Source organism: Mustelus asterias, unplaced genomic scaffold (genome assembly GCF_964213995.1).
Source record: "Mustelus asterias unplaced genomic scaffold, sMusAst1.hap1.1 HAP1_SCAFFOLD_499, whole genome shotgun sequence".
NCBI lineage: Eukaryota > Metazoa > Chordata > Chondrichthyes > Carcharhiniformes > Triakidae > Mustelus > Mustelus asterias.
In genome coordinates, this window is record NW_027590451.1 from 285,379 (window position 1) to 302,500 (window position 17,122).

The 17,122-nt window shown below is 51.5% G+C and overlaps 1 protein-coding gene across 2 annotated transcripts in view; it reads left to right on the top strand.

Annotated features, from left to right (window-relative positions):
- The first annotated feature begins 65 nt into the window (after window positions 1–65).
- tsr1 (TSR1 ribosome maturation factor) overlaps window positions 66–17,122 on the top strand; it is a 25,907-nt gene continuing 8,850 nt past the window's right edge. For both annotated transcript variants that reach the window (XR_013496347.1, XM_078204895.1), the window contains exons 1-12: window positions 66–262; window positions 2,165–2,268; window positions 2,482–2,698; window positions 3,939–4,073; window positions 4,722–5,140; window positions 6,187–6,334; window positions 8,672–8,829; window positions 11,668–11,873; window positions 12,785–12,944; window positions 13,992–14,102; window positions 15,563–15,695; window position 17,122. The exon at window position 17,122 is cut by the window's right edge and continues 116 nt beyond it. Coding sequence is in view for 1 of the 2 variants with exons in the window: in XM_078204895.1 (XP_078061021.1) it covers window positions 142–262; window positions 2,165–2,268; window positions 2,482–2,698; window positions 3,939–4,073; window positions 4,722–5,140; window positions 6,187–6,334; window positions 8,672–8,829; window positions 11,668–11,873; window positions 12,785–12,944; window positions 13,992–14,102; window positions 15,563–15,695; window position 17,122 (1,913 nt within the window). In the remaining variant the exon portion in view is untranslated. The remainder of the gene's footprint in view (window positions 263–2,164; window positions 2,269–2,481; window positions 2,699–3,938; window positions 4,074–4,721; window positions 5,141–6,186; window positions 6,335–8,671; window positions 8,830–11,667; window positions 11,874–12,784; window positions 12,945–13,991; window positions 14,103–15,562; window positions 15,696–17,121) is intronic.

Consider the following 17,122-nt stretch of genomic DNA (forward strand, 5'->3'; position numbering starts at 1 on the left):
TGGAGGCCTCCGGTTTCCCAGAAGGCTGTGGGTCTGGTAGACTCTTCCGGTACCCAGGATGCTGTGCGTCTGGGGGACTCCTCCAGTTTCCCAGGAGGCTATGCGTCACCTCTTGCTGCCTCTCGGAAGCTCTTTGTTAAGATGGCAGGCGGTGGGGCAGTGAAGCCGGAGCCACACCGGCCCGGGAGCTTCAAACAGCCCAACAAGCAGCACAAATCCGGCCGGCACCGCACCAAGGGCAGCCTGGAGCGGGACAGCAGAGGTAGCGGGGCCGGATGGAGAAGCCCTGGGGGGAGGGAAGGGGAGTGAGGCCTGATTGGGGAGGGAGTGGGAGACATGTGTTCCCTCATTGGGGAGGGGGGGGGGTGTTGTTCCCTCATTGGGGAGGGAGGGGGGGGGTGTTGTTCCCTGATTGGGGAGGGAGGGGGGGGGTGTTGTTCCCTGATTGGGGAGGGAGGGGGGGGGTGTTGTTCCCTGATTGGGGAGGGAGGGGGGGGGGGGGGTGTTGTTCCCTGATTGGGGAGGGAGGGGGGGGGGGGTGTTGTTCCCTGATTGGGGAGGGAGGGGGGGGGGTGTTGTTCCCTGATTGGGGAGGGAGGGGGGGGGGTGTTGTTCCCTGATTGGGGAGGGAGGGGGGGGGGTGTTGTTCCCTGATTGGGGAGGGAGGGGGGGGGGGGGGTGTTGTTCCCTGATTGGGGAGGGAGGGGGGGGGGTGTTGTTCCCTGATTGGGGAGGGAGGGGGGGGGGTGTTGTTCCCTGATTGGGGAGGGAGGGGGGGGGGGGGGGTGTTGTTCCCTGATTGGGGAGGGAGGGGGGGGGTGTTGTTCCCTGATTGGGGAGGGAGGGGGGGGGGTGTTGTTCCCTGATTGGGGAGGGAGGGGGGGGGGTGTTGTTCCCTGATTGGGGAGGGAGGGGGGGGGGTGTTGTTCCCTGATTGGGGAGGGAGGGGGGGGGGTGTTGTTCCCTGATTGGGGGGGGGGGGGGTGTTGTTCCCTGATTGGGGAGGGAGGGGGGGGTGTTGTTCCCTGATTGGGGAGGGAGGGGGGGGGGGTGTTGTTCCCTGATTGGGGAGGGAGGGGGGGGGGTGTTGTTCCCTGATTGGGGAGGGAGGGGGGGGGGGTGTTGTTCCCTGATTGGGGAGGGAGGGGGGGGGGGTGTTGTTCCCTGATTGGGGAGGGAGGGGGGGGGGTGTTGTTCCCTGATTGGGGAGGGAGGGGGGGGGGTGTTGTTCCCTGATTGGGGAGGGAGGGGGGGGGTGTTGTTCCCTGATTGGGGAGGGAGGGGGGGGGGGGTGTTGTTCCCTGATTGGGGAGGGAGGGGGGGGGTGTTGTTCCCTGATTGGGGAGGGAGGGGGGGGGGTGTTGTTCCCTGATTGGGGAGGGAGGGGGGGGGGGTGTTGTTCCCTGATTGGGGAGGGAGGGGGGGGGGGGTGTTGTTCCCTGATTGGGGAGGGAGGGGGGGGGGGGTGTTGTTCCCTGATTGGGGAGGGAGGGGGGGGGGTGTTGTTCCCTGATTGGGGAGGGAGGGGGGGGGGTGTTGTTCCCTGATTGGGGATGGAGGGGGGGGGGGTGTTGTTCCCTGATTGGGGAGGGAGGGGGGGGGGGGTGTTGTTCCCTGATTGGGGAGGGAGGGGGGGGGGGTGTTGTTCCCTGATTGGGGAGGGAGGGGGGGGGTGTTGTTCCCTGATTGGGGAGGGGGGGGGTGTTGTTCCCTGATTGGGGAGGGAGGGGGGGGGGTGTTGTTCCCTGATTGGGGAGGGAGGGGGGGGGGTGTTGTTCCCTGATTGGGGAGGGAGGGGGGGGGGTGTTGTTCCCTGATTGGGGAGGGAGGGGGGGGGGTGTTGTTCCCTGATTGGGGGGGGAGGGGGGGGGTGTTGTTCCCTGATTGGGGAGGGAGGGAAGGGGGTGTTGTTCCCTGATTGGGGAGGGAGGGGGGGGGGTGTTGTTCCCTGATTGGGGAGGGAGGGGGGGGGGTGTTGTTCCCTGATTGGGGAGGGAGGGGGGGGGGGTGTTGTTCCCTGATTGGGGAGGGAGGGGGGGGGTGTTGTTCCCTGATTGGGGAGGGAGGGGGGTGTGTTCCCTCATTGGGGAGGGAGGGGGGGTGTTCCCTCATTGGGGAGGGGGGTTCTGTGGTATCCGTGGTTAGTGGTTGTTTTTGTTCACAGGCAGAGTGAGTGTGAAAACGATCGGCAAGAAGATGCGGAAAGATCTGAAGAAACATGATCGCCGACACAAAGCAAATCAGATCCGGCAGCAGAAGAGGGAGGCGGTGAGTTTCCCCCTCCCCAAAACGCATCCCCTCCTAAAAGCACCTGCCCCCCCCCCCTCAATTTTCTCAGCACCCCACGCTGCCATCAAAAAATAATCCTGCTGTTCCTTTCTCCATGAAATGGCGAGAACGCTCTGAGGCTGAAGTCTGATAAAGGTGTGTGAGTTGTGGCCCAGGCGGCAGTGAATTTCTGAATGCTTGTTTCCCCTGCAGGTGCTGACAGAGAAGAGGCTTCTGGGCAGTAAAGAGGGTCCCCCCCATCTGGTGGGGGTAATCGTGCTGCACAGTGGTACCAGCGCCCAAGATTCTCTGAGGCTGATTCAGAGCAGCGAGATCGCAAGCGTATACAAACATGATGATAGTGGCGAACGTTTCGGGTTAGTTTGTCCCAGATTCAAACAGAGGTTCTACTTCACCAGAGTGAATGCAGGTGAGCAGCAGAATGGTCACTGCTGATCGATTGAGCCTGTGACTCGAGCCTGATGTCTGTGTGACATGTTGCAGCCCATGTAATTATTCTGCGATATTTACTGAACCCTTTAATTCAGCGAGGTTTAAACGTATGTTTTTGGTGATTTTCTATTTTCTGCGTGTGTCATTTTGCGGGAAGGGGAAGTCCCAGTGAGTGACATTTCCAGCAGGGAGGAGATTCTGGAGTGAGACTGGCAGGATCAGACTGTTAAACCGAGGTACGGTTCTGTAGTTCAGGCTAAGGGACAGTGTGATTTAAAACTCAAGTAGTTCAGAGCCAAATGTGATTTATTGTCACATGTATTAGATACAGTGAAAAGTATTGTTTCTTGCGCTCTATACGGACAAAGCATACTGTTCATAGAGTACATGGGGAGAAAGAAACGGGAGAGTGCAGAATGTAGTGTTACTGTCATAGCTAGGGTGCAGAGAAAGATCAACTTAATGCGAGGTAAGTCCATTCAAAAGTCTGACAGCAGCAGGGAAGAAGCTGTTCTCGAGTCGGTTGGTCTGTGATCTCAGACTTTAGTATCTTTTTCATGGCAGAAGAAGATGGAAGAGAGAATGCCCGGGGTGCGTGGGGTCCTTAATTATGCTGGCTGCTTTACCGAGGCCGCAGGAAGTGCAGATGGAGTCAGTGGATGGGAGGCTGGTTTGCGTGATGGATTGGGCTACATTCACTGATTGTGGGTCATGTGTGTGCCACAGGCTGTGCCAAAAAGCCAGGCATTCACAGTGCTGGGCCTTGCTGCTTTTTTCTCCTGAAAGCGGCTGTGGGGCAGCGCGCCTGACCGGTCACACTGCTGACGTATTCAGCAGCAGCCTTCTCTTTTTCATAGAATCCACCAGCATTCACATGAAACTGTTAAACATAGAAAACAGGAGCAGGAGGAGATTCGGCCCTTCGAGCCGTATCCCAAACAATCGCAGATCAGCATCCCATTCTTCACCTTGCCTGACCTTCTCTGAAACCACCAGCTGGGTTCTCTGGCAATGTCAGGGAGCACCCCTTCAGTCTCTGCCCACAAAGCTGCCAATCGAGTGGAACTTTCAAACTTGATATGTTGTGGGATTTGGATATTGACGTTTTGAGCTAAGGTGAATAAAGATGTTTAAGATCTTGATAAACGGTGATGAAATTCAATGGCAGGACATCTTACAGTGCTGAATGGTCACATTGCTTTCTACTGCTTTTCTAGGTGATATCCATGCGGTTCTCGACCTGGCTAAAGTAGCAGACACGCTGATGTTTGTTCTGGATCCACATGAAGGCTGGGACAGTTATGGGGACTTCTGTCTCTCCTGCCTGTTTGCCCAGGGCCTCCCGAGCCATGGTATGTAGACTGGCTGCTGCATGGTCTGTCTGGGAATTGATAGCTTTAGTGGATTCATTACTGAATCAGCAACCTGAGAGAGAGAGTTTAAATAATTCAAATTTAGTTTTAAAAAGAATTATCAATGAATGTGATTGGAATGTCCCAACTGGGTCACTGATATCCATTGGAGAAGGAAGCTTATCGTCCGTCCCTGATCTGGGCCTATACGTGACTCCATTCCCATACCAACATAACTGCCGTCTGACCCAGAGGCATCTGATCCCCGCTCTCACAGGGCAACTGGGGTTGGGAATAAAGACTTCTGGCCTTAACCAGTGTTGCTCAAATCCCAAATATAAATTTTTTTAAAATAATCAAATTCTAATTGTAATAGATAAGAATTAAAAGCTGTTGTATAATTTGAGCAGCTGTGTGATGAATATTAAGGTGTTTTTCTGGTGCAGCTTGTTACGATTCCTCTGCAGGGGGCATGGTGGGTGAGATTGAGATCCAATCGAAAGGACATGGTCTTGTTGGGTATAGTGGCTCTTCCTGTTGCTCATATTGTTCCTTCTATTGCTGCTTAGTATGGGCTGAGGGGGGAAGTTGAGGGCTTGTCATCCTGAGTGAATGGTGCTGCCTTTCTAACTGACTGTCGCCTCACAGTGTTTGTGGTGCAGGGAATTAACGATCTTCCCATCAAGAAGCGAGTCGATACCAAGAAGAACCTGAGCAAAATGCTGGAGAAACGTTTTCTTGACGCCAAACTCTTTCACCTGGACACTGAGCAGGAGGCCGTGCTGCTTATCAGACACATTGCCACGCAGAAACAGCGGCACATCGCCTTTCGCGATCGCCGATCCTACTTACTGGCTGAGCAAGTGGCCTTCGAGGCCGGAGACGAGGGTGGACTGGTGGGAACACTGAAGGTGTCTGGTTATGTCCGGGGACACGGGCTGAATGTGAATAGACTGGTTCACATCGTGGGGCATGGAGATTTCCAGATGTGTCAAATTGACGGTCCACCTGACCCCATGCCCCTCCATCCCAAAGCTCCAAAGAGAAGAGAGGACAGCGAGATGAGAGTGAGTAAAGGACAGTTCACTGGAGCACTCCCAATGCTTAGAATTAGAAAACCTTCCAGCATAGGAGACCATTCAGCCCACTGGGTGGGATATTCCGGTCCTGCCAACAGCGACCCGCCCAGCTGAGGGATTTTCCGGTCCTACCAACGGTGACCCGCTGCCGCCACGGGATCCCCAGCAGGAGAGGGTGTGAACGAGGGAAGCCCGGTTAACGGCAGCGGGACTGGATGAGCCAGCCCTGTCTGTGTTGGCTGTTTGAAATAGTCAAAATTCCTGCTCTTTCCCCAGAGCCCTCAGGTTTTTATTTTTTTGCTATTTATCTAAGTCCCATTTGAAAGTCACTGTTGAATTTGCCTTTCAGGCTGTGGAATGTGTGGGAAAGAAATTAATCATCGAAAAAAACGAACCGTAGAATCCCAACAGCGTAAAGGAGGCCATTCAGCCCACTGAGTCTGCACAGACTCTCCAAGAGGCATCTTATCCAGGCCCACCCCTCTGCACTATCTCCGTAACCAGGGCTAATCCACCTAACCTGCCCATCTCTGGACTGTGGGAGTGTGTGTGAGATTTGGACATGAACATGGTGACATCTACATAAAATGTCACTGATCTGTGTAAACCTATCACTCTTAGTTACACTTTTCACCAGTTGTGCTGGCTTGAGGCGAATGAGGTTAGAGTGCAGAGGTTGTACATTTTGGATTTTTATTCATTCCTATTTACATATTTATAATGGAAACGCATTACCCAGTAAACACTCCCACTAATGTTGATGCACTGCCCTCACTGGCAGGAGGCTGTCATTACAACTTCTATTAGAACTGGAAATATTTCTCATGGAAAGTGATGGGCAATGAAGGGTAGTTTTGAAAATTTGTAGCAATTGCCTTTGGTGATATTTCTGGGATTTCTGATTTTGTGGAGGGCGGGAGAATCTGGTGAGAAAATCTGCGGCTCACGCGGCGGAAGTTGGAAAGATGTGACCGTTGGGGTGAGCTAGAATCTCGATCCTCGAGCTATTGATGAGAATCCTCTTCCTTTGATAGGACCCCTGTACCGAGATGGAGGAGGACCTGAAAGTTCTGATGAAAGCAGATTCCAGGAAGCAGGAATTGCTCGAGTTGGAGGTGGTTCCGGATCCGATGGAGGGGGAGCAGACCTGGCCAACCGACGAGGAACTGCGGGAGGCTGAGGGTGGGTACTCACACACTGAAACAGATGATAAAGGCAGGCTGGGATTTACTGAACACCTTCATGTGGGGTTCAAGGGGAGAGACCAATGCCATCTCCTGGTAGCTGGAGGGTGGGTAATAATTGCTATCCTTGGAGCCAGACTCGCAAATCACAGTAATTTATGTTTTAAAAACAATTACTGTGGTGCTGTGTTCTTTATCTTTATATCCATTTTACACTCAGTGGAGAGGGTCCTATACTGACAGACCTTATCACTCTCCAGTGCTGCGGTGTAACGTTTTCCCCAAATCCTTTCTGTGGCAATGTTCCAAAGTGAAACCAATTCAGAATGCCTCCCAGCTGTACGGTGAAGGTGTTCAGAGAGAGAGCTCCACAGAGCAAAGCCAAGCAAGCTTGAGGCCTGATCCCAGGGAAGGAGGGGTGTGTGGCTCAGCCCAACATCCCCCGAACACTGATAGAATTGTGTGTCATGTAGTCAGCGATTGAAGCAATCATCCTATTGCTCAGCTCCGTCAGTGTGGAGCTGGATTGTTCAAACAATGCAGCAGAGTTTTACAGAAACTGCAAACTCTCACCCTTCACTCTGATTAGTCACATCAGATTATTTTTATTAGCCATTCATCAAATATACATTCAGTGGGGCTGAGTTTTATTTATAAAGTACTGTGCTTTCCTCCGTGTCTGGAATCTATCATTAAGGAAGAAATAGCAGGACACCTGGAAAAAAATGGTTCAATCAAGCAGACGCAGCATGCATTCATGAAGAGAAAGTCATGTTTGACTAATTTACTGGAATTGTTTGAGGATATAACGAGTGCGGTTGACAGAGGGGAACCGGTGGATGTGGTATATTTAGATTTCTAGAAGGCATTCGATAAGGTGCCTCACAAAAGGTTGCTGCATAAGATAAAGGTACACGGAGTTGGGGGTAAAGTGTAAGCGTGGATTGAGGATTGGCTATCTAACAGGAAGCAGAGAGTCGGAATAAATGGGTGCTTTTCCGGTTGGCAATCGGTGACTAGTGGCGTGCCGCAGGGATCGGTGCTGGGGCCTCAACTATTTACCATATACATAGATGATCTGGAGGAGGGGACCGAGTGTAGGGTAACAAAGTTGCGGATGACACAAAGATGGGTGGGAAAGCGAATTGCGTGGAGGACACAGAGAGTCTGCAGAGAGATTTGGATCGGCTAAGTGAGTGGGCGAGGATCTGGCAGATGGAGTATAATGTTGGTAAGTGTGAGGTTATCCACTTTGGAAGGAATAATAGTAAAATGGACTATTATTTAAACGGTGAAAAATTACAACATGCTACTGTGCAGAGGGACCTGGGGGTCCTTGTGCATGAATCACAAAAACTCAGTTTGCAGGTGCAGCAGGTGATCAAGAAGGCGAATGGAATGTTGGCCTTTATCGCGAGGGGGATAGAATATAAAAGCAGGGAGGTCTTGCTGCAACTGTACAGGGTACTGGTGAGGCCGCACCTAGAGTACTGTGTACAATTTTGGTCCCCTTATTTGCGAAAGGATATATTAGCTTTGGAGGGGGTACAGAGAAGGTTCACCAGGTTGATACCGGAGATGAGGGGGTTAGCTTATGAGGAGAGATTGAGTAGACTGGGCCTGTACTCATTGGAGTTTAGAAGGTTGAGGGGAGATCTTATAGAGACATATAAGATAATGAAGGGGCTGGACAGGGTAGAAGCAGCGAGGTTATTTCCACTTACAATGGAAACAAGAACTAGGGGGCATAGCCTCAAAATACGGGGGAGTCAATTTAGAACAGAGTTGAGGAGGAACTTCTTCTCCCAGAGGGTAATGAATCTTTGGAATTCTCTGCCCAATGAAGCAGTAGAGGCTACCTCATTAAATGTGTTTAAGTCACAGATAGATAGATTTTTAACCATTAAGGGAATTAAGGGATATGGGGAGCGGGCGGGTAAGTGGAACTGAACCCACTATCAGATCAGCCATGATCTTATTGAATGGCGAAGCAGGTTTGATGGCCTACTCCTGCTCCTATTTCTTATGTTCTTATGTCTGTCATTGAGTTTTATTGCTTTGTCTCCATCCTCCCTCACTCCTTCTGCTAAGAGAACAGGCAGGTCAGTGTTTGCAGAGCTGTGCTGCTAGCTGTCTCGGTCTGTTCACTCTGAGCTACATGACAATGCTGCTGCCTACCAGCTTGTTGCTGACTAGTGATGCCACAGCTCTGCTTTCAGTCACACATCTCAGGAACTGGCGTCTGGAAAACTGAGAGATATCATTGTCCTCTCCTTGACCTGGTTCCTTGGTAACTCCACCGTCATTCACAGCTCTGCCCATCTCGCCCTTTCAGACGCTCTAAAGGAAAGCAAGAAGATTGTTCGGAAGGTTCCGAAAGGTACATCAGATTACCAGGCCGCCTGGATCCTGGATGATGAGGAAGTAGACGAGGAGGAAGGAAGTGATGAAGATATGGAGGGGGATGAGCTGATGGGAGAGACAGTGTCACAGGTGAGTGGATATTTCAGTTCTGCAGTCTTTACGATATAACCGTCTCCAAGCAACAAAACCTGTCTTGTTGTGGAACGTAGTTCCAATTGACCCAATACCAGGAAACAACACTGTTTCATTCCAAATGCTCTGCTTTAAGGTCTTAACTTTTTCTGCACTGCCCAAGCTTCCCAGTCGCTGTGTTAAGTGTCTGTGCAGTACAACATCCCTAATCTCCCTGGGAGTTGACTGGAAGTGGGGGTGGGAAATGTACTGGGTCCAGTGAATGGGTCAGTGGCTGTCAGCCTCGTGGGGGCTTCAGGAAATGGCAGCTCTCCCTGGGGACAATTAAGAGGACCCTGTGGGTCAGGTACACAAGCGTGTTCCAGTCATCGCTATCCCTAACCATTTCAAACTGGACAAAGACCTAAAATGGCTGGGCTCCTCCATCATTGAGGATGGGGATATTTGTGAAACCTCCTCCTCCAGTGAGTTGTTTAATTGCCCACCACCATTCACGGTTGGATGTGGCAGGACTGCAGAGCTTGGATCTGATTCATTGGTTGTGGGATCGCTTAGCCTATTACTTGCTGAGTATGCTGTTTGGCACACAAGTAGTCCAGTGTTGTAGCTTCACCAGGTTGACACTGTTTTTAATGCCTGGTGCTGCTCCTGGCATGCCCCCCCGCACTCTTCATTGAACCAGGGTTGCTCCCCTGGCTCGGTGGTAATGGTAGAGTGGGGGATATGCTGGGATATGAGGTTACGGATGTACAATTCCTTCACTGAGGTCGGTGAGCTGAAACCGATACAGGATAATTCACTATTCCAGTGGTGTTGGTTTTGCACAGTGAGATCAGTGTGCAGGGGAGAATCAGTCTTGTCGCTGATGGTACAGAGCTTCCAGCAGAAGCAGCATAGATGAGACCAACTGTGTACAGTTCTGGTCACCCGATTATAGAAAGGATATTATGAAACTAGAAAGAGTGCAGAAAAGATTTACTAGGATGCTACCGGGACTTGATGGATTGAGTTATAAGGAGAGACTGGGTAGACTGGGACTTTTTTCTCTGGAGCGTAGGAGGCTGAGGGGTGACCTTATAGAGGTCGATAAAATAATGAGGGGCACAGATCAGCTAGATAGTCAATATCTTTCCCCGAAGGTAGGGGAGTCTAAAACTAGAGGGAATAGGTTTAAGGTGAGGGGGAGAGATACAAAAGTGTCCAGAGGGGCAATTTTTTCACACACAGGCTGGTGAGTGTCTGGAACAAGCTGCCAGAGGTAGTAGTAGAGGCGGGTACAATTTTGTCTTTTAAAAAGCAGTTAAACAGTTACATGGGTACGATGGGTATAGAGGGATATGGGCCAAATGCGGGTAATTGGGATTAGCTTAGAGGTTTAAAAAAAAAAGCGGCATGGACAAGTTGGGCTGAAGGGCCTGTTTCCATGCTGTAAACCTCTGACTCTAGATCAACCTGGGCAGAGTTCCTTTCCTGTAAGGCTGTTAACAAGATGGTAAATCGTAGACAGATTTTGTAGTTCACAAGCCAGAGGCCCATGCCATGTGACTCCACCTCACTGCACTGTCTTTGATGCATATCCCTCGTCTAGGTCCCAGAGCTGGTTAAATGCCTCAACCGTTAAGAATTGAAAGGGAGTTGCAGGCCCTTCTTAGCAGATGAACAGACTCCTGTTGGCCAGCCTGAGTTATGAAAGGCAGATGTCTTTGTATAGCTTGCTTTGGGGTGGCACAGTGATTAGCACTGCTGCCTCACAATGCCAGGGACCCGTGGCAGCACGGTGGCACAGTGGTTAACACTGCTGCCTCACAATGCCAGGGACCCGTGGCAGCATGGTGGCACAGTGGTTAACACTGCTGCCTCACAATGCCAGGGACCCGTGGCAGCATGGTGGCACAGTGGTTAACACTGCTGTCTCACAATGCCAGGGACCCGTGGCAGCATGGTGGCACAGTGGTTAACACTGCTGCCTCACAATGCCAGGGACCCGGGTTCGATTCCCGGTTTGGGTCACTGTCTGTGTGGAGTCTGCACGTTCTCCCCGTGTCCACGTGGGTTTCCTCCGGGTGCTCCGGTTCCCCCTCACAGTCTGAAAGATGTGCTGGTTAGGGTGCATTGGCCATGCTAAATTCTCCCTTAGTGTACCCGAACAGGCCCTGGAGTGTGGCGACTAGGGGATTTTCACAGTAACTTCAATGCAGTGTTAATGTAAGCCTACTTGTGACACTAATAAATAAACTGAAACTTGAATTTGGTCTGTGCAGCCCACAGGGGGTCACTAATGGCCCTTCAGGGATAGCGATGTGTGAGTTTCCCTGATACCTGGACGTTCCAGGTAGCTTCCTTTGTTTCGGCTCTCTCACACACACAGATTCAGACATTTTTGGTCTTTGTCCGATTTGAAATTTTTAAGGACAGCAATGAGCACATTTCTATATATTTAGTAAAGTTATACCAGGTGAGGCCTTAGTCCCCCACATCAGGCAGCATCTGTAGTACTGAGGGAGTGCGGCAGTGTTGGAGCTGTTCCTCAGGCTGTATGTGAATGGTCAGTAACTCTGTGAGATGGTGAGCTGGTATCCTGACCCATATCCTGCAATATCAGACCCCGCCAGACACTGCAAGCTGCCCATTCATCTCGTTGCTGTTGGTGGGACATTGTAGTGATTGCAGTCGCTGCCTCCGCCTCAATAACAGCAGTGACTTTACTTCCGAATACTTCATACTCTGTAAAAGTTAAATTAACAGAGCCACGCCTACCTCTGCCACTCGATACATACATGGGAAAGGCTCGTGTCACCCCAGCAGCTAATGTGTTCTGTTAATCCCTCCCTACAGGCCAGTGACGAGAGTGGTGATGAGGAAGAGATTGGGGAGGAATGTGAAACCCTGACTGTTCCAGAAAGCATTCGCGATGATCATTACGATGAAAAGGTTGATGAAGAGGAAGAGCGGGTGATGTTGGAAAAGTACAAGCAGGAACGGATGGATGAAATGTTCCCTGATGAGGTGGACACTCCAAAAGATGTGGCTGCTCGGGTTCGGTGAGTGGCTGTTGTCTCCTGTCTCTCTCTGTGGGGTGGGTGGTATTGAGTGATGCTGAGTGCAGGCTTCATTCCGAGTCTGACTGACCACTCCATCCTGAGTATGTGTGTTGCACACAAGGTGAGAGCAAGGCCTCGTTCAGCTGAATGACACCCCGCACGGTTCAGCAGCAACTCATTGTGCATTGTCCTGGTTCACAAATAAAGACTGGGGACACCGGGGTGAGGGAGAGGAAAGGCTGGACTCTGAGTGTCAGCCCTTTGGATAGAGATTGGAGAGGAAACCAATGAGGTGGAGAATATAAACTGCTGCCAATAGTTAAAATTCCTGTGTTTTTGATGGTTTAGGGTTGCTTACGTTCCCTGTGGTGTATTTTGCTGAGGTTAATCTGAGTGCATGATATTATACCAGTGATAATTATGACCTCTCCTCTTTAAAAGTCTACTTGAGGGGTTTGGATAGAGTAGATAGGAGGGGAACTGTCTCCCGTCGCCGCATGGTCAGTAAGCGGATTGAAACATATTTTGGGTAATTGGCGAGCTGGTTAGCACTGTTGCCTCACTGCTCCAGGGTCCCAAGTTCAATTCCAGTGTCAGGTGACTGTGTGGAGTCTGCACGTTCTCCCCGTGTCTGCGTGGGTTTCCTCCGGGTGCTCCGGTTTCCTCCCACAATCCGAAAGGTGTGCCGGTTAGGGTGCATTGGCCGTGCTAAATTCTCTGTCAGTATACCTGAACAGATACCAGAGTGTGGCGACTAGAGGATTTTCACAGTAACTTCATTGCGGTGTTAATGTAAGCCTACTTGTGACACTAATAAATAAACTTTAAGCTTTTGAAGAGCAGCCAAATGGTGTGGTTAGTGCCTGAAACAGTGATTGATTATTCTGGACACGTTTCTCTCTCCTCTGCAGGTTTCAGAAATACAGGGGCCTGAAGAGTTTCCGAACATCGCCCTGGGATCCCAAGGAGAACCTGCCACGGGATTACGCCCGGATATTCCAGTTTCAGAACTTCACCAGGACAAAGAAAAGAATCTTCAATCAGATTGAGGAGGAGGAGGAAGGTGCCATGGTAACTCGGAGAGGGGGGTGTGAGTGTGAAGGGTCCTTTCATGTTCCGTACAAGGCAGTTTAGGCTGTGGGTTACACAAGCAGCTGAGTAGTGATGGGGTTGGAGACTGGCAGTGTTACAGGTGCTCTGCTGATGGAGAGGATTTGGACAGAGCCAGACAGTGTTGATTCAGAGAGTGTGGTTCAGCCTTGGGCAGTGTCCAGGATGGAACTGCTTAACCTCAAAATGTAACCTTAGTCTGCAATCCTTGTGCCTTTGTATTGGTCAGGATCTGTATTATTATTTCATATATTGAATACAAAAATATTCAGAGCTTTCTGACGAGATTAGTGCAGGTGTAAGGGGGCACTAGCTGGAGTTGCTGAGCGGCTGTGTAAAGGTGGGTGAGCAACTAGCAGAGACTCCACACAGTCACCATCAGAGACTTCACGAACCTGCCCACAACTCTTTACTAATCTGTGATCCGTGCACAATAAATACATTGTTGAAGTGATCCAAGAAAGAGGTGATGGGGTTGTCCTGAGGGCTGCAGAGTTTGTTCTCCTGTTTCTCGCTCCCCGGGGAGGTGCTGACTCTTGCTGGGGTACAGATCCACACGACCTCCCCATGTATGAGTGAGAGAGACAGTGAGTGCTTCCATTCATTCCAAACTATCCCGTGTGCATCCGCCTATGTTCCTCAGCTGGTGGGAACCTGCAGGACTCCTGGCTGCCTCTCACCCAACTACAGTGCCAGCTGAGATATTGGACTGGGCACAAATTGATGCCAGAACCTGGGATTAAAGTTTATTTATTAGTGTCACAAGTAGGCTTACACTAACACTGCAGTGAAGTTACTGTGAAAATCCCCTAGTTGTCACACTCTGGTGCCTGTTTGGCACAGTTAGTGAGAGCAGTTTCACACCAGCTGGTACACTGAGCAAGGGAGAGCTCAGTAAGGATTGGAATCTTTCACGTGTCAGTGTGTGCTGGGGTTGTAGCTGCTGCTTAACGTGTTCATGGCCTTTCTCCTTCCGCTGACCTGTTGTGTTTTATTTCATGTGCACAGCCCGGCTGGTACGTCACAGTCCATATCTGCAATGTGCCAATATCCGTGATGGAGAGCGTCAAAGCTGAGGTCCCCCTGGTCCTCTTCACCCTGTTACCACATGAGCAAAAGGTAGAGTCTAGGGGGGAGGGGGTGAGTGTGTGTCTCTCTCTTGCAGGGGTAGGGAACTGGGCAAAGGTGGGAGGATAGGAGTAGGGTGAGGTCTGTACCCCAGTGTTATACAGTGACAGACCCATCCCCACCAGTACTGTACCCCAGTGTTATACAGTGACAGACCTGTCCCCACCAGTACTGTACCCCAGTGTTATACAGTGACAGACCCGTCCCCACAAGTACTGTACCCCAGTGTTATACAGTGACAGACCCGTCCCCACCAGTACTGTACCCCAGTGTTATACAGTGACAGACCCGTCCCCACCAGTACTGTATCCCAGTGTTATACAGCGAGACCCATCCCCACCAGTACTGTGCCCCAGTGTTATACAGCGACAGACCCGTCCCCACCAGTACTGTACCCCAGTGTTATACAGTGACAGACCCATCCCCACCAGTACTGTACCCCAGTGTTATACAGTGACAGACCCATCCCCACCAGTACTGTACCCCAGTGTTATACAGCGACAGACCCGTCCCCACCAGTACTGTACCCCAGTGTTATACAGCGACAGACCCGTCCCCACCAGTACTGTACCCCAGTGTGATACAGTGACAGACCCGTCCCCACCAGTACTGTACCCCAGTGTTATACAGTGACAGACCCGTCCCCACCAGTACTGTACCCCAGTGTTATACAGTGACAGACCCGTCCCCACCAGTACTGTACCCCAGTGTTATACAGTGACAGACCCGTCCCCACCAGTACTGTACCCCAGTGTTATACAGTGACAGACCCATCCCCACCAGTACTGTACCCCAGTGTTATACAGTAACAGACCCATCCCCACCAGTACTGTACCCCAGTGTTATACAGTGACAGACCCGTCCCCACCAGTACTGTACCCCACTGTTATACAGTGACAAACCCATCCCCACCAGTACTGTACCCCAGTGTTATACAGTGACAGACCCATCCCCACCAGTACTGTACCCCAGTGTTATACAGTAACAGACCCATCCCCACCAGTACTGTACCCCAGTGTTATACAGCGACAGACCCGTCCCCACCAGTACTGTACCCCAGTGTTATACAGTAACAGACCCATCCCCACCAGTACTGTACCCGTGTTATACCGCGACAGACCCATCCCCACCAGTACTGTACCCCAGTGTTATACAGTGACAGACCCGTCCCCACCAGTACTGTACCCCAGTGTTATACAGTGACAGACCCGTCCCCACCAGTACTGTACCCCAGTGTTATACAGTGACAGACCCGTCCCCACCAGTCCTGTACCCCAGTGTTACAGAGTGACGGGTGAGGGTGCTGTCTGGGGGCCGTTCTAGGATTGCTGAATTGGTTTATCAGTTTAATGCCCGCTTTATTGATGTGAATATGTGAGGAGGGTAAAAGATTAGCCCCACCCACTCAGCTCTGTCTCTGACATCTCTCTCTCTCTCTCTCTCACACACAGATGTCAGTGCTCCATTTCCTTCTCCGGAGACACCCGAGCAATGCCGAGCCCATCCGATCCAAGGAGGAGATGGTTTTCCATTGTGGCTGCAGAAGGTTCCGGGCTCCGCCTCTCTATTCACAGCACACAGCAGGTGTGTGAACTGGCAGCACCACACTCTGCCGGGGGGGCGGAACGGATCCTGATCCAAACCAGATCCTGTCCCCAACTAGTTTTATTTTCCAGTTAATCGCTAGAAGACAACTGAACAGACAGTAATGCAGGAGTGCCGCACTGTCAGGGGGTCAGTACTGAGGGAGTGCCGCACTGTCAGAGGGTCAGTGCTGAGAGAGTGCCGCACTGTCAGAGGGTCAGTGCTGAGGGAGTGCCGCACTGTCAGAGGGTCTGTACTGAGGGAGTGCTGCACTGTCAGAGGGTCAGTACTGAGGGTGTGCCGTACTGTCAGAGGGTCAGTACTGAGGGAGTGCTGCACTGTCAGAGGGTCAGTACTGAGAGAGTGCTGCACTGTCAGAGGGTCAGTACTGAGAGAGTGCCGCACTGTCAGAGGGTCTGTACTGAGGGAGTGCCGCACTGTCAGAGGGTCAGTACTGAGGGAGTGCCGCACTGTCAGAGGGTCAGTACTGAGGGAGTGCCGCACTGTCAGAGGGTCTGTACTGAGGGAGTGCCGCACTGTCAGAGGGTCAGTACTGAGGGAGTGCCGCACTGTCAGAGGGTCAGTACTGAGGGAGTGCCGCACTGTCAGAGGGTCAGTACTGAGGGAGTGCCGCACTGTCAGAGGGTCAGTACTGAGGGAGTGCCGCACTGTCAGAGGGTCTGTACTGAGGGAGTGCCGCACTGTCAGAGGGTCAGTACTGAGGGAGTGCCGCACTGTCAGAGGGTCAGTACTGAGGGAGTGCTGCACTGTCAGAGGATCAGTACTGAGGGAGTGCCGCACTGTCAGAGGGTCAGTACTGAGGGAGTGCTGCACTGTCAGAGGATCAGTACTGAGGGAGTGCTGCACTGTCAGAGGATCAGTACTGAGGGAGTGCCGCACTGTCAAATGAAACGTCTGTTTGTCCTTTGGCAAGATGCAAAGTTTTTGGGCCAAATGTTGAATGAATCTCTCTGGTCTCCTGGCCAAGTTTCTGCAGAGCTGTTACCACGATAATGTTTTTGGGACTATCGTGTCTGTCGACTGCCTGGCTTGTTTGCCTTCAGAAGAACAGTGATCGTTCTTCAAAAGCAATAATTTGCTGTGATTCGCTTTCCTGAGGATGATCAGCACTGCTGCCTCTCAGCGCCAGGGACCCGGGTTCAATTCCTGGTTTGGATCACTGTCTGTGTGGAATCTGCACATTCTCCCCGTGTCCGCGTGGGCTTCCTCTGCGTGCTCCAGTTTGACCCTAGTGTCAGGGGATTAGCAGGGTAAATGTGTGGGGTTACGGGAATGGGTGAGATTGTTATTGGTGCGGACTCTGGGTCGAATGGCCTCCTTCTGCACTGTAGGATTCAATGTGAATTACTGTGGAAATGTGAAATCTGTTGCTCCTTTTTGAACCATTTCCTTTATTCTCCCACAGC